This window comes from Amaranthus tricolor, chromosome 1, assembly GCF_026212465.1.
Source record: "Amaranthus tricolor cultivar Red isolate AtriRed21 chromosome 1, ASM2621246v1, whole genome shotgun sequence".
In the NCBI taxonomy this organism is placed as follows: Eukaryota; Viridiplantae; Streptophyta; class Magnoliopsida; order Caryophyllales; family Amaranthaceae; genus Amaranthus; species Amaranthus tricolor.
In genome coordinates, this window is record NC_080047.1 from 31458313 (window position 1) to 31481485 (window position 23173).

General features: G+C 33.2%; 2 protein-coding genes and 1 long non-coding RNA gene across 3 annotated transcripts in view; 2 read left to right on the top strand and 1 right to left on the bottom strand.

Moving 5' to 3' along the window:
• Positions 1 to 1874: 1874 nt before the first annotated feature.
• On the top strand, positions 1875 to 9782 carry LOC130813544 (NADH dehydrogenase [ubiquinone] iron-sulfur protein 6, mitochondrial-like). Its single transcript, XM_057679383.1, has 3 exons — positions 1875 to 2134; positions 9283 to 9367; positions 9481 to 9782. The coding sequence occupies exons 1-3, from the start codon at positions 1910 to 1912 to the stop codon at positions 9591 to 9593; spliced, it is 423 nt and encodes a 140-aa protein (XP_057535366.1). The 5' UTR covers positions 1875 to 1909; the 3' UTR covers positions 9594 to 9782.
• A 188-nt stretch (positions 9783 to 9970) lies between these two features.
• LOC130813536 (uncharacterized) lies at positions 9971 to 19704 on the bottom strand. The gene is made up of 8 exons (XM_057679375.1): positions 19283 to 19704; positions 18974 to 19069; positions 17945 to 18055; positions 17565 to 17874; positions 16673 to 16763; positions 14876 to 15203; positions 12676 to 12824; positions 9971 to 10819 (listed from the first exon to the last, which is right to left on the bottom strand). The coding sequence occupies exons 1-8, from the start codon at positions 19571 to 19573 to the stop codon at positions 10285 to 10287; spliced, it is 1911 nt and encodes a 636-aa protein (XP_057535358.1). The 5' UTR covers positions 19574 to 19704; the 3' UTR covers positions 9971 to 10284.
• Positions 19705 to 22218: 2514 nt separating this feature from the next.
• LOC130828190 (uncharacterized) overlaps positions 22219 to 23173 on the top strand; it is a 1761-nt gene continuing 806 nt past the window's right edge. The window contains exon 1 of the long non-coding RNA XR_009047340.1: positions 22219 to 22358. This is a non-coding gene — a long non-coding RNA (uncharacterized LOC130828190). The remainder of the gene's footprint in view (positions 22359 to 23173) is intronic.

Consider the following 23173-nt stretch of genomic DNA (forward strand, 5'->3'; position numbering starts at 1 on the left):
ATCAATTTTTTAGAATTTTTTAAAACTCACAATTAAAATAATCCGACTTTTAAATTTGCATTGAAATTTACGCAAATTGTAAATATCAGGAGTAGTATTTTACTTTTTTTGGAAAAATACACATGGTTTTCTTCTTCTGCTCTTCTAGGTCGTAATTTTTTTCTTGTTTTTTCTTTCTTTTCAATAGTTTGTAAGTGACTTAGATATTTGACATTTTTTCTTTCTTTTATCTTAAATAGAATTTAAAACAATTATACAACAAGTCATTTTACATAATAAAATTTTTTTAAGTAAATTCAAAATTAAATTATAAAAAAAGTGAAAGTTTTTAAAAATTAAAAAGAAATCAAGTAAGTTTATTTTTTAATTATAACTTTTAATTTTTAATATTTTTGATTATTTATTTATTTTTCTTTTTCTGTAACAATTAACCTACTAAAATCATCATTTGAGCAACAATGTTCTTAGGTAAGTTATCCTAAAATTGGGATCATACTAATTAATCAAAAGTTGAAATTATTGTAGGAAAATCAGTAAAAGGTTAGATTCATGAAATACTAATAGTTATATTATTTATAATACTAAATGAATAGAAAAATTACCAAGATAATCCAATATTTTAATGATTTTCCTAAAATAGTCCCAACTTTTAATTAACTATGAATAACTCTAATTTTAAGGTCACTTACCCAAGCATTATTGTTACCAAAATGGTAACCGGTTTTTGCAAGTTAATTGCTACAAAAAAGAAAAAAAAAACCAAAAAATTAAAAATATTAAAAATTAAAAGTTTAAATCAAAAAATAAACTTACTTGATTTCTCTATTTAACTTTTTTAAAATTCTTTAATTTTTTTTGTGATTTTAATTTTGTTTTTAATTTTAATTTTTTTTATCCAAAATGACTTGTCGCATAGATAAGAGATTACCTTAGTGCATTCTTAACAAGAATCCCTTATAATTGGGATTATTCATGCTTAATCAAAATTTGAAATTATTATAAAGAAATCAATAAATAATTAGATTATTCTAAATAATTTTTCTTAAATCAGTAGGATGAGAGCTGAATCAAAAACTTACTAGTAGAAACTAAAAAGTCGTTCACTAAATAAAACAAGACACAATTCTTTTTCAAAAAAGAATTAATTGCGAACTACAACTTGAGTTTAGGGCTTTTGCGAATTATAGCCCTAACATTTATTTTTTGCAAATTACAACCTCAAATGTATCAAAATGTACACCATTCAAGTCAAGTGACCGTTGACCAGCCTACATGACCCTTAATTAGTCTAAATGACCTTGACCCTTACTAATCACCTTTGACTTTTCTAATTACCTCTTATATCCTTGTGTTTTAGCACTTTAACGTCGTTTTCACCCATCACAACGTATTTTTTCAAAAAACAGACGTCGCAATTTTCCTTATGGGATAACTCTTTTGAAAATTCGGTCGAAGCAAGTATTATTTAAATCGGATTTCTGATATAGTTATCCATAAGGATAATTGCGACATCCGTTTTTTAAAAAAATATTATTGCGATGGGTAAAAAGAACGTTAAATATATTTTCGGTTTACAAGCCAGAAAATAGACGAATAAGTACTTATTTCGATTGGATTTTTGAAAGAGTTACCGCATATGAATAATTGTGACGTTTGTTCTTAGAAAAAGATCGTTATGATGAGTAAAAACGACGTTAAAGTGCTAAAACACAAGGATAGAATTAGTAATTAGAAAAGTCAATGGTAATTTGGTCAAAAATCATGTGAATTGATCGGTCACTTGACTTAAGTGGTATACACTTGAAGGCTATACTTTCGATACTATAATTAGTAAAAAAATAAATATTAAGTATAATTTGTAAAAGCTCTAAAGGCACAGTCAATTATTTAAAGAAATGTAGTCTTATTGATGAGAGCTGAATTTGACTCGTTTCTCTCTACCACCCCTTTCTGCAACCCGGTTGTCTTTCGTTCTTTTTTCCCATCCTGTTGGCTTCCCATTGTCGATCAAGTGAAAATGGCGCTAAGCTTTTTGAGATCGCTCGCAAAATCAACCGCTTTACGTTCCAATGGCAGAAGTTTCTGCATTGTTAGCACGGAGGTCGTCACCTCTCACACTGATAAATGGATGCAGGTAAATTCCTGTGCTTTTGTATTTTATTTTGTTAATTCTTGTTTATATACTCACATTTATGCACTGTGAAGCTATAATCTTTCTACTTGTATTTGATCGAAATTGGTTGTAATATTATACCTGTTAGGTTCCCTCTAATTCTATGAAATGGTTACCTTTTCTCTTATTAAAATTAAATTTTAGGGTTGATCAATTTGACCTGTGATTCTTTTGATTGGATCAGATGTTATTTGATCATGAATCTAGTGTATTTTTGGTTGTCATTGTTAAAGATGGGATTTTGATTGCAATGTTTAGAGATAGGAAAATGTCTCTTTTGGGCTAAAATTTGTCAAATTAGAGATTGTTCTTATTTGTTGGCCTATGAAAGTCTTGTGAGAAAAAGAAAATGTGTTCCAAGTTTTTATTTTTCATTCTTAATTGGTGAACCCAATGCTTGTTAATAGTCATTGGAATCATTTTATAAATTATGACCACAAAGTTTAGGTTATTTATTGATTATAACCGCAAAAGTTTAATAGTTACGAGTATCGAAAAGTGCAATCATTGTAACTGTTACACAGGATTTCCTTCAAAAGGAAATAAAATGACCTAGTAATCTCTAAAATGACCTTTGACCAAACCAATTTACATTTGACCTTTAATCCATTTAGTTGAACTAAACCATCTCATTCTATTCCACCAAACCCATATCCACTTTGAAGCTTCAATAATGGCTTATCTTGAAGCTTCATCAACAATGTCTTCTCTTGAAACTTCAATAATGGCTTCGAAGCAATTAATCTCTCTCCATTTTCTCTCCCTCAAAATTCAAAACCCCTATTAGTAAAGTCAATCAACCCAAAACCTTTTGTAATAATCAATTAATCCTAAATCATTAATGAAAAACTCTACAGTGAACCATCAACTTTGATGAGAATACACAAACTCAAAGTTTGTGTGATTCAACAAGACTGATGACGAAAATGCTACAAAAAATATCAACATTGATCTTGAATGATCCGATATGCAGTATAGTAGTTTAATGATTCTTATCTTAAATGCTTAGAAAACAGCTAAGGGCATGAATATTGTTAAATGGGAAACAAATTTGTCATCCAAAATTTATAATCACTCAACCAAATGGCTTAGGGTGAGAATTATTGCAGTCTCTCCTCTTTATTTAGGGTTTAGGATTAATAATTATTACAAAAGGGTTTTTGGTTGATGAACTTTACGAATTGGGGTTTAATTTGTGAGGGAAAGAAAGAGGAGAGAGATTAATGGTTTTGAAGCCATTGTTGAAGCTTATAGAGAAGTCATTGTTGAAACTTTAGAAAGGACATGGATTAAATGGCAGAGTGAGAAGATGAGTTAGATTAGCTATTCAGAGTTAAGGATCGTAAATTAGTTTGGTCAAATGTTATTTTAGAGGTTAGTAGGTCATTTTATTTTCTGGACCGGAATCCGGTGCGCTTAGTTTTAAGAGGTGTTAGGCACATTGAGGGTCCGAGGCACAAAAGGTCCTTTTTTTCGAGGCGCAATGTACAGGTTGAAGGTACATAATTTTTGTATGCGACGCACACAATTTCGCTTATAAGCTCCAAAATCAATATTAAAACATATTTAATACTTAATTCAACATGAAATTCAAATTATATTTACATATAAGTAAGATATACACTTATTTAGCTCATAAAGTCATATGATAACGCGATAAGTCAATAATATAGTCTTGAGTTAACAAAAGAAATAAAAACTAAAATAAAGATAAAGGTTAAGAAAGCAAATATTGGTTCCTGATGGTTGAAATGTTTTGTGACGCACTTAAACAAAGTAAAAAAATACTAAAAATTTGAATTAGAATCATCTTCCTTATAAGCATCTTCACCATCTCCTATATAGTTCTCATCATGTCCTCATCATCTTCAACTAAAACAATATTAGGAACATATCCTCATAAGCAATCCCTTTTCCTTTATCTTTTCTAGAGGAAAGACACGCACTATCTCTTGTCCTTGAAGCTCTAGCAACATAACTCGGATTATTAGCACTAGAAACTCTAGCGACTTGCTCCCATGTCAAATCACATCAAACACATACTCTACTTAATACACTAATTTAGCACATAAAGTCATACGATTTTTAAATAAGTCGATGGTATAGTCTTGAGTTAACAAACGAAATAAAAATTAAAACAAAGATAAAGGTTAAGAAAGCAAATAGTGGTTCGTAATGGTTGAAATGTTTTGTGACACACTTAAAGAAATAACACACACTTAAAATCTAAATTAGAATCAGATTCCTCATAAGCATTTCCACCATCTCCAGTATAGTTCTCATCATCACTAATATCCTCTTCTTCCTCCTCCTCATCTTCAACTAAAACAATATCATGAATATATATTCCTCATAAGAAATCCCCTTTCCTTTATCTTTTCTAGAGGAAGGACACGCACTATCTCTTATCCTTGAAGCTCTAGCAACTTGTTCTCATGTCAAATCATCATCACCAAACACATATTTTACTTCATCACTAGAATTACCATCCTCCCAAGCAACCACTCGTTGCTTGCATCTATATTATCCAAAAGAATTGGATCCATGGTGTCATTTTTGATGAACCGACGTCTTAAAGCACGATTATATTCTAATGACCAAATAATTTAACCGACTTTGGGCCAATCAATTTCTCTTCATTATATGAAGTTAGGAAAAATATTGTAAGTTGTAGATAAAATAAGTGTTTTAAAATGTTTGAAATAAATCATTTAGGAAAAGTAATGCTTACATGTTGAAAGACACTCTAATTCCTTTCACAACCACTAGCTGTCTAAGTGAGACTTAGAACCCTTACAACTAACTTTTGGAGACTAGGAGTTGAAGCTCCAAAAGTAGACCACCACTCGGCTATTAGAATACAAAGCATTGTAATTTTCATGTTAGTTAAAACAAACCCATTTAAGATTTTCTACTCTTTTAATTTTTTATACATGAGGGATTGTTTTTCTTTGTCCAATGGTCATTTGTGTTCCAAATAGGCCCAACACATATTTTTATTTTTTTCAACTCGGTTGGAATCTTGTCTTAAGTATCTGCATCTCTAATCAATCTTGAAAATGCATGCAATCAAACTGTTCATTACTTCTTCACAGCCTACCGCCTTTGGGTTATAATAGATGGTTGGGTTTGGAAAATAAACGATAGCATGCAAAGGAGTGTAGGACGGTAAAATCTGTTATCTACGTGCCCAAAGACCTCTTTGTAATGCTCCTCCTTTATTTGAGACTCTTAAAATAGTCTCATTAGCCCTATCCATGGCTTCATAAATATACCCCACAACCGACTTCTTCTCACCATTAACCATCCAAAGCACTTTCATTAATGCTCCACCAACTTAAGAGCATAAAAAACATTTCTCCAAAAATTGTCTTGCAAAATGAAAGATGCTATCTTTTCCTGATTAACCTTTAGCCACTTGGGTTGATTCCACTCTTCGGAACAACTTTCTTCCCTGAATTTACCTTTTGCTTACACCATTATAAAAGGGTGATGAAAGAAGTTGGAAATCTACTAACCTTTGGCCTATGCAAATTTCTTTGATACGTGAACTTTATCTTCAAGTTAACAAGTGGAATATGGTTATATATATAAGCATTCATGTAGATACACTCCTTGAGTGCATTAATTACTTTGGGGATATTTCCATTATCCTCCAACATTAGATTAATGCCATGTACCATACGAGGAGTCCAATAAAAAAGTGTCTTTAGGATTCAAGTATTTTCCTATAAAATAAGAAAATAAATCTTAGTTTTATAAATGTCACTAACAAAATAATTATTTAAAACAAACATTAAAAATTTTTTAACAGCCTTGACATAATTAGATGCATTATCCGTCACAACTTGAATTACGTTATACTCACCAACTTCCTTAACCAAGGTAGTTAAAATCGTTATTCTAACTTAAATCAGAAATAACTCTTAGAATCAGATCGTAGAATCGAATCATTGAATAGAATGATTCTATAATGTTGCAAAAGTAAGTTGTAATTGCTTATTTATATTGTTTAGTCATTTTTATTGTATAAGAACTCTTAAATTCATTTAATATTTAAAAATTGTGTTATTATTTAAAAATGACATATATCGAAGTACTTATTTGTTGCATTTTTTCTCTTATTTTTATGAATTGACGAACATAATAAGATATAAACTAATCATATAATCAATATTTAAATTAATCAAATAAACCAATTAAATACAATAACAATGATCCTTAATAAATTAAGCAACACGAAGTTGAGTGATATGGATCATGGATCTTGTAACAGGTTTATCAAAGACACATTATATTGTAATAGTTTCATAGCCACATTATGTTGTAATAGTTCAAAGCCCTAATAACTTCATAGCACCAATGAAAAACTCAATAATGTTCACAATCAATAATGCTGAAATTATCAATTATGAGCATAGATTTAATCATTAATAGGTTAGTAACACCAAATGTAAGCAAGCCTCAACTGGTAATCTAGATTAAAAAAACAGTTCAAAGGTAGTAAGATTTTTCATTAAAAAGCTAAGAGTGTCAACTCCCACGCGTGTTGTTCATTACACAACCGTATTATAATCAAGAGTTTCAATTTAATCATTAAACAACAAAAAGATTCGGTAGATACATACGATTCTAATTGCGTATCTATGATTCTGTACAATTCCAATCATTCTACTTGCCATTCTAATCGATTTCGATTTTAGTAACGATTTAAATAGTTAAGTGTATTTGAATTGTAAAATTGTATGATTCTACGATCTAAATCGCGATTTTAACAACCTTGCCTCAACCATACTCTCAAGCACTTTAAAAACCATATTGGCGTCTTATTTGAGTTCTGATCCATAGATTTTATGAACATAAAACCCTTTGGAGAGTTCTCAAGAAAGTTCATGATGTCCTTGGATGCAACTGAATCACACCACCCATCTGATAAGATTGAACAACCAACTTTAGTCCACTCTTTCCTGTGGTCTTTCATTGCATTCTCTGTGGCTAACACTTATTTCTTAAGAGGACCCCTTAGCTGATGCGTTATAGGTGGTTTCAATTCCTGGTGATACTGTCCATTGGTCTCACACATTTCTCCAAAGCTAGGATAAATGGCGCCATTAAAAGGACTGTCAGCATCATAAAGAAACCTAGCTATTTTCCTACAAGTTTTATCACTTAACTCCTTTTCAACCTCTTTATTTATCTCTTTTCCATCACCCTTGTTTGGATTAGCCTTAAGAGTGACAAGTATGTCAAGTGGACCTTTTATTCTTTGTTTTTTTTGGAAGACTGTTTCCTTCCTTTCAGCCCATTGGATTAGTTTCTTGAGTATCCACTAACTCATCATATTCATCATTTTGAGTTCCATGGACATTTGAAGCATTTGACTCTTCACCTTTGATTGAGTTTTCCTCATCATGAAAGCTCGAATTTCCTCCACCACATGGTCTGGACATTTATTACATTTAGTCACATTCCTTAAACCGTCCAACAGATGATGTTTCATTCGGTATGCTCCTCCTTTGGTGCATTTACCCAAAATAAACGAGTGAAATTATTTTTATTGAGATTTGCTCTGCCATATCAAACAAGTGTTCAAAGCCACAAGCATAATTAAATGATACCACAAACATAAAAAATTAAGAAAGTAATCAAATTTAATTGAGCACATTAATTCATATCATTTATATTAAAATTGAGCTGATCAATTAAGCATATATCATCAAAAAGTAACAAGTAAATTAAGCTCATCAATTAAGAAGCAAAGTAAGTAATCAATTATTAGCAAATTAGACTCATACATATTACTATCAAACAATCATTCTCACACCTATAAAGTACAAATAAAATTAAAAAAAAGTAGTAAAGAATCAAAAAATACACACATGATAAAGGACAAAGGTAAATTACTTTCATTTATTGGGAAAAGAAAAGTGAAGAACATGAAAAACCAATGCTCAGTAGAGAAGAAAGTAGAAAAAAAAAAAAATAGAAGAATATATTCGACAAATAAACAAAGAAGAAGAAAAAAAGAAAAAAATTTTGATCGACATTCGAGTGTTCGACAGAGAAGGAGAAGAAAAGAGGAGAGAAGAAGAAGTAGAGGACATAACTAGAGGTCAACAGTGGGTTGCAGCTGCTCAATTGCTGGCCAGTTTAAAATGATGGAACAAAATAAACAGAAAATGGCGGAACAAATTCAGTTTTTAGGGAAAGAAAGATTAGGCTTTTTTGTTTACCAACCCCATTAAACTATACTTCAGGGTATATCAGTAATATTAGGCAAATGTCTGAATTTTTAAAGTCCCAAAATTATTTTGGTCGGATTTAACCCATATACCGGAGGCAAGAGAGGCAATAGAGGCAAAGGAAGAAAGAAAGGCACGCCTCTTGGTATGCGTTGCGCCTTGACTTGTGGAGGCGATATGGAACTTGCCTTGTCCCTCGCACCTGTGAGATGATTACAATGGTTGCACTTTTCAATTTATAGTAGCTATTACTCGTAAATATTGAAATTTGTGGCTATAATTTTATATAAAATAATTCTATTTATTATGCAGGTTAAATTTTGAGTGGTAAGGAAAAGAGCGGGGAGGGGAAATGTTCTTGTTGGTCATATTGTTACTTTGCCCTTAACTTTATCGTGATGTTCATTGGTGAGAGATTGGTGTCTATGATTTAGTTGCTGCTCTGAAATGATGGCATCAGTGTTCCATTGATTCATACAACTAACCCCATAATATTGGGATCATGACTTTTGCATGCTGTCTAAATTAGGGGCAACTACCAATATGTAATACTCCCTTTAACTTGCATGCTTGTTTGTGTATATAACATATCATGGGGATGCAACCATTAGCTTAAATTTTTGTTGAGATGGTTCTCATTCACCCTCATTTCAAGTGAAATATTTAGCATCATGTATGAGTATGAGGATGGCATGTGTTGTATCTTTGTTTAAGGGGCATGCGTGATAGAATATATAATGTATCTTGGAGCTACCACCATTAGCTTAAAGAAAGCGTAATTAAATTATAGGAGTATTTTGTTGTGCATTTGAAACGTGAGATGTTTACATAATATCATGATTCTCATTTCCGTTTCTTTCTTTGTAGAACAAAAACAAAAAGTCTCCAATGGAGTTGATTAATGAAGTGCCGCCCATTAAAGTGGAAGGGAGAATTGCTGCTTGTGAAGGAGGTCATATTTAATGCTAAAATTGTTAGTCTTGATATTCTATTAAGACCGTCTAAATGCTTCCAAGATCATGAAATTCATTGACCTGCTTTTTTGTGTTTCTTTCCTAATGACAGCTAAGAATCCGTTGGGGCATCCAATTGAGTTCATCTGTCTTGACCTAGACACCCCAGCAATCTGCAAATATTGTGGCCTCCGTTACATTCAAGATCATGGTGGTCACCATTAGGAGCTGATTTACATACTCTATCCATGTAACTCCCCAATTGATGGAATGACAATATCCGGGACATCGTTTCCTATGTAGTTTGCATTTGTGTCCTTTTCTCCTCTAAGCGTTATGTTCGTGCAATTCAATTCAATGAACATAGTTGATCAGCTCGGAAATAATGAAAGCACCTATTTCATTTTGTCTTCATTTTGTTTTTCCTCTGAATAGCCCCTTGAAGCATATGAATATAATTAATTTTAAAAGATCAAATTTCAAAACTGCAAAAATCATTGCACGTACTAGGGACGGAAGAATCCCAAGTAGTATAGCAGGAAAACTCCACTGATTCGAGTGTATTCAGTTAACATTAGGCATAAAATGAAAGAGATTTGCACTTTGGACATTCATCCTATATACATTTAGGATCAATCACTAATAAAGAATATCACAAATGAATATAAATAGAATTTATTGTACAAGTTAATGTCGATGTCAAAATCCATCGGAACCAATCTATATCATTTGCCTAACCTGTAATGCAAAGTACAACAAAAACTCTTCCACTAATTGGGGGCTCAAACAATGATAAACATCAACGTCATAAATTCCAGAGAAAAAAAATATCGTTGGCATTGTTAACCTACATTTCTTCACCGCCATTGCAAAGAAACTGCAAAAACTCGAGATAAATAATCAACTTCACCGATACTCATGAAGCCATCTTTGATTTTGATGGGCTACTTTCTTCCGTTCCAGCCAACTTCCTTCTCTGTTGGTGTTCAGCAACCTTGTAATCTACAACCTCACGGAATAATTGAGCATCAAGGATACAATTTTCACTACCATAAACAGCTGCTTGAACACTTGCCATTAATTTTGCTATCTCTCTTCCTGAAAATCCTTCCGTTTTAGCAGCAACCTCTCTGAAAAGGTCATCTGTCAATCCTTTCATTTCAATCTTCTGCTGCTCTTTCTTAAATAAATGTGAAAAAAGCCCGGGTTTTCTTTTTCCAGCTTGTGCTATATATTTATCAAGATAAAGTTTCACCAGCTTGTATCTTTCTTCCTCCCCAGGTAATGGGAACTCAAGGACTTCATCAATACGATCAGCCACTGCAGAATCAAGATCTCCTGGACGGTTTGTGGCAAGAGCCAGCACTATGTCCTTGGACTGGTCACCAGTTCGGAACAGAAGGGCATTTAGTGCACTCCTTTGAGCTTCACTCATGTATGTTTTGTTTCGTCTGCAATACCACAAGAGCATTCATCAACACATCAACGGAGACTGAAGTATCACGAAATGCACATTGTGACATGCTGAACATGGAGACCTTAACTCTGGCAAAAGATTTAAGAGCATCCAAAACCCATTTTAGAAGTATATCTCCTTGATGGATCTATAGGTTTTTTTCATTGGTTTTAGATTTGATAAAATATAGTATGATGACTCACTTAAATCATATGCTCTTATTTATGGGAGGTTGCTTAATATCAAAGTCCAAACAAATATAAAACTTTGTCTTTATGTGGGTAAGGTTCCAAACTTCAAACCCCTAAGTGATTGATTGTTGCATTGTATACAATACATGAGCTCAAAAAGAAACTAGGCAGTTTCTCAATCATGAAGGGCCTGTACTCCCTGCTTGAAGGGAGCAGAGTGAATCTGAACTGAACTATGTGATGTGCTGTACTGAACTTATTTGAACGGGGAAGAGAAGGCCCTAATTACTACGCTAAATTTTCACGTGATGAAGCTGCTGTACAAAGCAGCAGGATCACAAAGAATGAAGCATAAAGGTCCAACATTTTCGTTCTAGGAAATTCAAACTAACATAGGCACTCACTCCCCCAATGAAGTACTATCAATGTAAGTAAACCTCCAATAGATCCTCAATTTAAAAGAATATAAGGAATCAAGGGAGATATGTTGCAAATGTGCACAAAAGAGTGAGTTCCCAAAAATAGTAGGGATATTATCAATGGTACCCCTGTGTTATTGCACTTTATCTTTAGTACCCCCGTGTTTTTCGTAATTCCAATGGTACCCCCAAACTATCTTGCTAATTACAAACGTGACACTTTTTAAGTTTTTTCCGTTAAATGGCCATTAATTTTTATAAAAACCAACCATGGTTAGTTTCTTCTTCCCTTTTCCCTCTCCTCTTCCTTTTCCTTCTCTCCTTCCATGGGTGCTTCTTCAAGGTTTACTACTTCCACAACCCATGCTCAATTACCACTATTGAAATAATTTCTAATCTAAACTTCTATTGTAAATCATCATTCATTAATCAACACCAATAAAACCAACTATTGGCATCTCCAAGCAACAAACTGCTCAAATTATTATACAATTCCCAAACAAAAACCCCTTTAATAGGAATGAATATACACAGTTTTGCAAGTATCAAACATGCATCAATCAACCAATCATTAAGAAACAAAACTACAAAACAACAATAAAATTCGGGGAAAAGAATCAACAAAATGAAAAAAAAAAAAAAAAAAAAGAGGAAACCCGAAAACTTTTTTGACCCAGAAAATTTGGGGAAAAGAATCAAGTATGAAGGGAAAGAAGAAGAATAGAGGTAGCACTAGCCAACAGTTTCTTGTTTTCATGTTTCTTTTTTGAACCAGAAAATTTCAATTTTTTGATTTGAATGTTTTGGAGGAATGTTTGGGATTTGGGAACTGGATTTGTTTTAATTGTTGGAAATGCAATGTTTGTGTAATTGATGTGAGCTTGTTAGTTATTTTGATTTTAATTTTGTGCCATTGGTTTAAGTTTACTTGATGAGTACATTAAAGAAGCAGCCATGGAAGGAGAAGGAAGAGGAGAGGGAAGAGGGAAGAAGAAGAAAGCAATAAGAAACTAACCATGATTAGGTCAAATTTATAAATTAACGGCCACTTAACGGAAAAACTTAAAAAGTGTCACGTTTGTAATTAGCAAGATAGTTTTGGGGTACCATTGGAATTACGAAAAACACGTGGGTACCAAAGATAAAGTGCAATAATACAGAGGTACCATTGATGATATCCCAAAATAGTAAGAGAAGGGAAGACAATAGAAAACTAAGAGATAATTCTGAAGGTAACTTACTCGCAAAGGAAGGCATCAGCTTCATCAATAAATAAAAGCAAACCCTTATTAGACTTCTTTGCCCAATCAAACATCTGGTGTATTTTTGTAACAGCTTGTGCACCTAGTGGTGCAACATCTCCACCTGTCATCAATGCATAGTCCAAACCCTGATACAACATAAAATAAAGTTTTAAGAGAAGAGACTTGAGAAAAATTCCGTGCGCTTGTATAGGCAGAAAATATGCATGCTGATAGTTCTAATAAAAAGAACGTTCTCAATGCAAGATTTTACAAATTACAAAGTAACTAAAAGTATGTTTCTCAAAGAGGTCACAAGTCTTGCTACGCACAAATCCTATTGTTCAACTAGCTATATAAACTCATTTTCAGACTTTTCAAACTGATGCCCAATTAAAGGTCAAAATACATCTACTACTCAATGTAGCTGTTATAGAGAGCAGCGGCAATAGAAACGTATATATACACTCTATTGAAGTTAAATAAAACCAAAATCTGCATTTCCAAAATACTTTATATATTGGAGTGTATTTAATTACCTACACTGAAAGAGTGTGGCGTGAGGCTTGTTATTTTGGTCATTGTTTTGCATGACATGTCACTGTAGAAGAATTCTGGACCCCAAAACATGGTGCAACAAGTTATGGTGAAATGCTTTGATTGGTTGCTTTGGAATGGGATTAGCCTTCATGATCAAGGCATATAGTACATTGAACAGCTATGGGAATATGCTAGAATGAAGTGTGGATCAAAGGGGCTGCGTGGAAGAAGCAAGAATGAAGTCAGTGGGTGCTCGCTAGGACCTGCTTGAACAAGCACAGCAGGTGCTTGAACGAGCAGGCTGTGCAAAGGCTAACAGTCAGTTTTTCCCGTGTGTTGCTGTTTTTGTACTCCCTCTGTCCCATTAAATTTACATTATTTTCCATTTTGGTTCATCCCACTTAATTTGCATCATTTCTATTTTTGGACAATGGCCCACCAATTTCTTTAATCTCATCCATACATTTTAACTCTCTTTTAATTTCATCCACACAATTCATTCTCTTTCTTCATTTATTACCACTTTTTTAATTGTTACTTACTTTCTCTTTGATGCAATTCAAAGAGAACAGATAAGTAATTCAAAGAGGACAGATAAGTAATTCGTAACCTATTCCTACCTAACTCATAAATAACCTCATGTTGTATAATGTAATGAAGAGGCAAGCTATTAGCTTGAGCCTCCCATATCCCTCTCTTATCTTATGATTAATTCTTTACTTTCTCAAATGCTTAATTCCTCACACAAATGCTCCATTTATGTGATTCCTTCAAGTTGTATCGAGCTTCAACCCCTTCTATCCTTTGAATACATAATAAATACACTAGCCTAGGATGGTGGATGTAGTCTCATTAATGGTGAATCACCTTAAAATTTTGTGTTATTGTTTGCTTGATTTTATATGCTTAGAATCATCTTATTGCTTGCAAATGGTCTTATTTCATTAGTACACCTTCATGCCCTGATCATTGGCGATGCCTAGATTTCATTTTTATGGGTTTGAAATTTAAAATTTCTTTAGTCTCTTTAGGGTAATTGTCCCATTTACTTGGACACACTTACCAACACACACTAATTCAAGCATAAATATCTCTAATTGTGTAGAATTAAAATTTTTTAAAATGAATTTATTTATATAATGTACATTGAAACGAATAAAATTAGAAATCCGGCAAAGATGGAGATGTAATATTAAAATATGTGTACAACTGTTCAAATTTTCTACAAATTATAAATTAGGAGACCAAATGACTAATTATAATTAAAGAGAGACAACAATTAAATAGACAACTGTACAAAAATTGGAGAAAAAACGAATTGAGGAACTTAGTGTGAAATGTTATATAGAGTGATAGGGAAAGAATTTGGCCCCCTGATCCAGCGCAGTGAAGAGTGCCTATCCACTGTGCCACTTGGTGTGCATGTGAAGTTACATGTTTTAATTTCTACATATTCTATTTATTGGGTTTGGTTATTTTCTTGGTTTATTTTCGAGTTAAATATGGGTTTAGTTGAACCCACTGAACCCATACTAAAACCGTCACTAACCATGATCATAACCTTTCTTGAGCACCTTTAGGATTCACTTTTGCTCCTGTTAGGCCTCCCTAACATACACAAGACTAAATCAAACACAATGTATGAGGTAACAAAACTTACAGATTTCCGAGCAAGCTCTCGTGCAGCCATTGTTTTTCCTGTTCCTGGAGGGCCATAGAAAAGCATATTACGAAACGGTGCCTTATGAGCTTTAGTATTTGCAGTTGCAGAAGCAAGCAGTTGAATTCTCTTCTGGAGAGCGGGGTGTAAAATAACATCTCCGAAACCATTTCCATTATCAGAATGAGTTCCTCCTTTAGCACGAAGGAGACCAGTAACACGGGAAAAAGCACCAGACCATGGATATTTTCCTATGGAAGACTCTCTAATTAATGATGGCTGTCCCAGTATTCTGTCTACATGACTCCATATTACTTTTGCTCCTTCTCTGCACAATGAGAAACAAAATTTGAGCATTAAAATAGTGATATTTTGGGATCCCCAATTGAGTTTAAGAATGAAATAGCAAGAGCTACACGCAGACCCACAGATACAATACAAGGCTACTACACGACATGAAAGATGAATTATACAAGTTTTACTGAGCATCAACTCAATCAGAGTCATGGTTTGCTTAATCATTACATAAACAAATATTCTTATCAATATCAAGAACGCAGATTGCTCTCAGGCAGATTCTATTTTTTACAAGAAAAATAAAGCACTCTAAAGTCCATATGTACCCCTCAATCATATTAAAGTACTGAAACCCAAAGCAAATTAAGTCAATAGATGACTCACAAGCAGGCAAATGATTAGTAACTCTACAAGAAACAGTTCCAAATAGCTTAGACATGTGTGAAACACCTCCGGCGCAAAGAATAGCCAAACAGCGATCAGTAAAGCAGAGAAGATAGAGTCACCTTGATGGAATCATTATTATTCTCATATGAACTAAAAATCAGACAGAATCAATGAAACATCCTGTGATACTACCATCCATAAAAATTATTACTTTTTTGAAAGCAGTGTCATTGAAAATAGCAGAATAAGATCACTATATATGTTGGGAAACCATACAGGGGTAAACGAAAAATGATTGTAAAATATCAAATTCTGGAAGAACGTAATTTTCTTACATTTGGGCAATTACAAAACCAGTATTCAGTAGGATATAAATGTAAAATGTTTTGGATATCTTGTACTCCATCCTTTCTCTAGTGACCTTTACAGTGGAATGTGTAGGAAAACTTGAAAGTGTAAGAACATTAAACAAAAAAAAAAAATGTGACTTGTAGAGTTGATGATTAATGACCAGTGGTGATGATTCCCTATAACTTTACGGCTCGTTTGATAGGTGGTAATTAATGATGGTAATGAGAATGAAAACTAGTGAAATTTTAGTTGAAAAATCTCTTGGCTAGCTTGATCGTCATGCTTGTCCAATTTCAATCATCTTATTTTCTTTATGAAATCCATTCCAATGAATTACCATTAAGAGATGTGATATTGAGTGGTAATGGAAATTTATAAACAAAAGAACTTTTTTGTGATCAAAGTTTCATCACCATGGGAATGTCATGAAACTTTTGATGAAATTTTACATTGTAAATCATTCATATTACCACCATTTAGTACCACTAACCAAACGTGCTGTTAATTCTCTATATACAATAAACATTAGTGAATTAGTGAGCATTCCCAAAGGCTATAATATTGTTTATTTGTGTATACTCTCTTTCCTCCCCTCTCGCTCCTCATAATCTCCTACATTACATCCTCAAAAGAACGGAAAGTATCAAATTTTAGGTGAGTTTATTCTGCGGCGTTTATTTTGTTTAAATAGTAAGGTAGCATGTATGTGTCTCCAAAATCAAGAAGAATAAGATTATGATATATGAATCAGAAAAATCAAACCTCGTGGTGTATATGCCAAGAGCAAGAGCAGTTACCCCACCAACAGCTACAACAAGCTTATCTTTATCTGTCAATATTGTTCTCAAACCACCTGAATGAAACAAACAAGGAAAAGAACAATGAAAAGAACTGCAACACAAATGAAGGATTGGGGAAAACAAAAAGAATCCAAAAGCATAATATAGTAGTATAGTTTTTTGTTCCAAAATGCAAAGCCAAGAACACAATATGTATAAAATTCCTCAAATATAATAGAGAAGTCACTTAATTGAACAGAGAAATTATTCAAACCATGCTCAAGGAAAAGTCCAAACACATAACCATCTCAGTTCCAAAATTCAAGTACAAGAAAATCAACCAAAATTCGATAGTAAATTTCCTCACATACGACATTACCAATTAAAGCAACAAAAAGTCTTGTAATGAAAGATAGGGTAACTACAAACAAGTCGAAACCAACAACATAAAGCAAAATGAACCTGAAACCAAAAGATTCCCCAAAAGAGCTAGATAATTATTAATAATATATTCATCTATAGCCGGCCAACGTTTCATGCAAAGCCATACTCCGTATGCCCAACCAATTTGAAGCATTTTCTATTTTGCTTCCCCCATTAATTTGCCACATTTCCATTTTTAAATTTGGTCTTCTACTACTTTCTTTTATTCTCATCTATATATTTCTTTGCTCCTTCAGACCTATCTACACAATTCAAACTATTGTCTTAATTCTCTCAACACTTGTCCATTCTCTTAAAAAAAAATTGTTACAATGAAGCAAATTCACTAGAGGGATAATTCTTAACTATTCAATTAAAAGACTGGGATTCCCATTTTACAAAAAACAATTGCAAATCTATAGGCATATATCTACTAGAGTATGATACCATACTTCCAATATGATTGAATGTTGTATTTATAGCTGAAATCCATTTTTCTGTTTCAGCATTCACACGTTCCTTTAGCATACGTCTATTGACCTCCTCCGCCAACTTAGCCTCAAGGGCTCTCCCTTCCGCCTCCGCCATTGCCTTAACTTTAATGGTTTCACGTTCATTTTCAGCCTTCTCTCGTTCAGTTTGACGGCGTTGTGCTTGAATCTCCTCTTCTGTTGCTCGCTTAGCAGCTTCCAATTTTATATTCATCTGTTCTTGCATCTCCACGAGCTCCTTATTTCTTTGTCTATGGTACTCAGTCTCTGCCTGCCAACAAGTGAGAAAATTATTTTCCAAACCCAAATTTCTGCAATGGGAATCTAATCATGTTACATACCGCCATCCTTTTTCTCTTCAATTCATCTTCATACTTAGCCAACTTGCTTTTAATTTCTGCCGACAATTTTGTTAGTTCCTCCTGAGCTTTATATGCCAATTTCTGCTTCTCCTGCAGTTCAAAAAGCCAAATGAAAAATTAGACCATTCCATACAGATTAAATCACATACTTTTCCTGTATTTAATGTGACATATAAGCTAAGTATTATCATTGATTATCAAATCAAGTTTGTTCAGGGAATATCAGAACTGCACCAAAACTTTCCTAGACCAAAGTTCACAGCCTCACCAAAAACCAATAAAGTAAGGTACACATACTCAATTCACATTCCAAGGAGATTAAACTTTATCCTAGCCAAATGAATAAGCTAACCAAGGAAGTAACAATAACTATCAACTATCAATTTTCAAAAATCCAAAGACTATACTCTCTTTCCCCTTATGAATCAGCACTATTTTCCATTTTAGTTTGTTTCACTCAATTAGCACCATTTTCCTTTTCTGGCAATAATCTCCCTCCCTTTCTTGTCTCATCCATAAACTTGTTCTCTACACCGATCTTATCCACTTATTTCTACCATTCACTTGTATTTTGTCTTATTCTTCTTTTTTTTTTCACTAAAATATGACAAAATATTTGGGTGCTTTAAATAGAGCGTGTAGCTCTAAAAGTAAAATGAATGTCAAATCACGCATCTTATATAGGAGATTGTCAACCAAGGATTACAAGGTTAAGATAAATAAAAATATGACTCTCTCTATGGCCTCCTTGTTTTGAGACATTATGGTTGCGTCCATTCTAACCCAGGCGGAGTCACTAGAGTTGCATTACAACAATGTAATAATGATGGTGAACAAGAACAATAATGAAGGTTACTTCAACAAAAATTCAAAACAAAAGTATTGAAATTGCCCTTAAAGTCTCAAAGTATAATAATGCAATCCAAAACAGTAGCTTAAGCAGCCTATATCACCTGATACAGCAACAAAAATTTCTCCCATTTACAAACATTAATGTCAAAGACTTACATTCTGAAAATAAGCTTCCTGTGCTTTAGCTTCTTGCAATTTCGCTTGTGTTTCTTCCTTTTTTGTTTTTTCATGCTCCATCATTGCCTTAAAAACCTGTATTGCACGCCAACACCAATTGAAACCCTTGAACCTCCCAAATCCAATAACTACAGTATCACTTCAGAAAACCACAAATTCACTCAAATGTAATCAATACCCGCATCATTAAAATCAAATCTTTAAACTTCTAAACATTACAAAAATCTTTAAATTGCAATAAAATAGAACTATTTTACAAAATTAGAAGATGAAAAATGAAACAAAAACCTCTTTGGCATGACCAGACTTTTCAATATCCTTCAATAACTTAGCACCATAAACTAAATCATCAGTATTGAACCCCGCAGAAGTAGTTCTTGGGTTATTATTTCTCGGCTGAGCCGGCTTCTCCGGCGCTAGCTCCGTCGCCGGAGTGGCGTTATTTGGGGCGACTTGAGGAGGAGTATTCGAGTAAGAAGGTATTTTAAAAGGGGAATCTGCATAAGAGTTGTGGACACCCATAGTTGCAGCAGCAATGGAAGAAATTAAACCAGCTGCACATGCTTTTGCAACCACCATTGTTAAAGTATATAGCTTCTAGTTTTGTGATGGAGAGAATTCTGAGATGGATTTGGGTTATTTATTTGAAGAAAATACAGGCTTGGGTAAAAAGAAAGAGAAATGTAGGAGGAAAAGTGGGAATGATATTTTTTCAGGGTTTTGGTAGGGTTTGAAACATGGCGGTTTTGAAAGACTTGATTTTCTTTTGACAAATTATCAACATATACCGTCTTTAATTGGATCAGTTCATTATATATTTTTTAAAATATTGTAAGTGGACATTAACAATGATATAAGTAGACACTTAAGATACTAAAAGTAGGGGCACTAAGGTTACGGTAAATAAGCATTAAGGATAATGTAACAGGCATTAAAAATAATGTAATAGGCATTAATCTTTAATGAGTTGAGCTTGAAATACGTCTCTCAAAGGGACGGTCTCTCAAGAGACTAGCTGCTTTTCGTTTTGCAGTTATAACTTATATACTCGTCCGAGTTAATGGTATTCAACCTGTGGGCATTCAGTTTTATTTCGGTACACTATTTTATCGCGTTAAGCTTAAAAGGTGTTCGGCAAACAGCTGGTAGCTGATTACAGCTTCTGATTTGACTAGCTGATTTTATTAACTGGTTTGACAAGTTGATTTTGTACCCACTGTTATGAGCAACTTGTTCAAAAATAGCATATTCATATCAATAAGTTGTTTCAACCAACTAGTTAAACAAACATTAAAATTGGCTTGTTTGACTACTCAACCCTCTATTTATATCAAAATAAGTTAAAATTACTCAACAAGCCATTTTGCCAGACACTCTCTAAATTAACTTTATCTTATGTCTATAAAAAAAAAACAAACTCTATCTAATGTGTTTTCTTTCTTCGGAAAATTGATGCAACCTTCCACCCTAATATGGGATTATTCTCATTTTTAGATTATTTTAGGAATTCAACCTTTTACAAATGTTTGTTAGAACTAGCTATAGAAGTCAAGAATAGGCTTCATTAAAGTTTTATAGGAGAACTACAATGGAGATTCAATACGACGTAGAGAAGAGAAAGAAAGGGGGTCAAAGAGGATTACATCTTGAGAGAGAATAATTAGTACTCCTAGGAATTAATCACTCTAATCTAGTATAGTTGGGGTACTTATAGTACATACCTACTAAAACTTACGTAAGCAGAGAACAAAAAATAGAGCAAGGAACATACGTTATCTAAACAAGAAAAATTCAAGTCGAATTTTAGTTGAATTGGCAAAATAACCGACACAGATTTTGTTCGGTTTTCAAGGCTTTGAAGCATATTTATTAGCTTCGGTCAATACTATACTATACTTATTTTCTATGCTTTGGTCAAACTCCTTCTCAAAAGCCACCTTATTGCTTCTCAAAGAGTATTATACTTATTCCTAATACACACCCATAGGCCTACACATGAGTCCAAAACTTAAGACACAAAAACTTCAACATTCTCCACTTTAACTTGAGTCGCACAAGACATCAAAACAACTTTGTCAAAGCCTCTACCTCAAGTAAAACACACTAAATGCAACAAACCTCAGAAGATAAAACAAAAATATGCTTATAGACCCTTTAGGTAGATATAACCATTATTAATCTTTGTGCAAACCATTTGATTTCTTCATGTAGATGTAGACCTCCAATCACATGGAGAGTACTAAGTTCACCATCACCATTAGGGATGGTCATAGGTCCAAGACTCTGTTGGACCCGCTCCAGTCCTGCCCCTTGGACCCGGATCTGGACTCGGACCCGACTTCTAGACTTGGACCCTAGATTCGCCCCTTAGACCCGGACCCAGACCCTTAATTAAATAGTCTGCCCCATTGTCAGACCTCAGCCTCTTCTATGTTGGTGCGGGTTTTTGGTGGATGATTGTCTCCAAGGCTAATATTGGGCTAGATGTTAAAGTTTATTTTATTATCTTTCTGTATTCGACGAGTATGTGTTTTTTTCTTTCATATATAATGACATTCCTTCTCTATATTTCATCATGCATTTGGTTTTTATTTGAATGATATTAGATTTATTAAACTAGCCATTTCCAAAAGTTCATCACTAACAAAAATACAAAAAATATAATGACTTACAAAAGGTTCAAATTCGACAAATCAAAGAAATTTCTAGACTCATTAAGGACTCTATACCCATCTGATCCTAAGGGTTTTAAATACACATGACATAAAATATTTTCAATTTAATTTCTCTTCTTTTCCTTTTCTTTTTAAAAAAAATAATAATAATAATAAAATAAAATAAAAACCCCTTTCTTTTTCCTTACTCGTATAAACTCAAGGAATCAGGCACCATTCCTTCTTCCTCTCTCACGACAACAACCCAGAAGCCAAGAACATCTCCTTCCCTTCACGACATTCCTCTTTGAACCTTCAAACCCATATTTCTCTAAATTTCTTTGAAGAAAACGTCAATGGCTGCGAGGGCATGACCCGTTCTTCTTCCCTCTGATCTTCGAAGGACCTGCGTGCGAAATCAGTGAGTCCTTCTTCTCCCCTTCGTGATTTTCAAGGTAGATTATCTATACTTCTACATTTTTGATTGTTTTGTGTAAATTATGGCTAATTGATTTTTCTTGCTCTTTTTCCTCTAAATTCGAACCACAAAGAGTATAGAATCATCCGAAAATTCCCTTCCTTGACCTTGAATTCTGCCGATTTGGGGAAGAAATCAGTGGGTTTTGGTCCTGTTGATTAAACATCAAATTCAAGCCAAAAACAGGCATTGAATTCGTTCTTTCTTGATTGCTTGCTATTGCTAACAGAAGGTAATCCTTCTTGATCTCTATCTTTTGCTTTTCCTTAATAATCATGCTCTTATTCATATAGAGGTTAGTTTCATTGGCATACTTTTACTTGCTTAATCCTTAACCATGTACTAAGCCCTAAATTTGATGAATCTTGGAATTTATATAAATTAAGTAGATGAGTTCTTAATTGAGAAATTTATAGGAAACCTCAAGTATAATTATATGTGTGTGATTACTTTAAATCAAATGAATTTAGTGATGATTGATATGTGAATATAATAGATTGTGATTGAGGAATTTTGGGGAAGAATCCTAAAATCAAATGTAATTTGGGTTTTATGATATATAAATGGTAGATTGTGGAATATTGAAACAATTTGTTGGAATTATTAATTACTATGAAATTTATGAAGATTAGAATATCGATTAGAATGATTGGATGTAGAAAGATTATGGAAACTTGACGTTCTTGAATGTTAGGAGATTCTTGTGAAATTACTAATGGTGGATAAATCTTGTTGTTGTTATTAATCGAATAGTTGGGTAAATGTAAGTGTTGGATATAACCCTTGATTATATACGATTGATTGTTCTTGAGAGTATCTGGGATTTGTGTGGAAATTATTAGTTGAATGGATAATATAGTTGTGTTCTTCTTTTTGGATAGTTTGTTGTTCTTGATTGGTTTCTTGGTTTTGAGTCTAGATGAACATAGAAGTGTTTGAATTGGAAATGCAAAGCGGATTGTGGAGACGTACGATCTTTACAAGAATATAAGCTAGTTTTAAATAAGGTCATATAATTTCTTATGATTTTTGGGGGGTTAGAGTTAG

Coding starts and splice junctions, on each gene's coding strand:
- LOC130813544 (XM_057679383.1), top strand. CDS start 1,910: ATGAGAGCTGAATTTGACTCGTTTCTCTCTACCACCCCTTTCTGCAAC. Junction 2,135..9,282: donor ACACTGATAAATGGATGCAG/GTAAATTCCTGT, acceptor CTTTCTTTGTAG/AACAAAAACAAAAAGTCTCC. Junction 9,368..9,480: donor AATTGCTGCTTGTGAAGGAG/GTCATATTTAAT, acceptor TCCTAATGACAG/CTAAGAATCCGTTGGGGCAT.
- LOC130813536 (XM_057679375.1), bottom strand. CDS start 19,573: ATGGTGGTTGCAAAAGCATGTGCAGCTGGTTTAATTTCTTCCATTGCT. Junction 15,204..16,672: donor CTTGGCATATACACCACGAG/GTTTGATTTTTC, acceptor CTCATTGTGCAG/AGAAGGAGCAAAAGTAATAT. Junction 12,825..14,875: donor GAGAGCTTGCTCGGAAATCT/GTAAGTTTTGTT, acceptor ATGTTGTATCAG/GGTTTGGACTATGCATTGAT.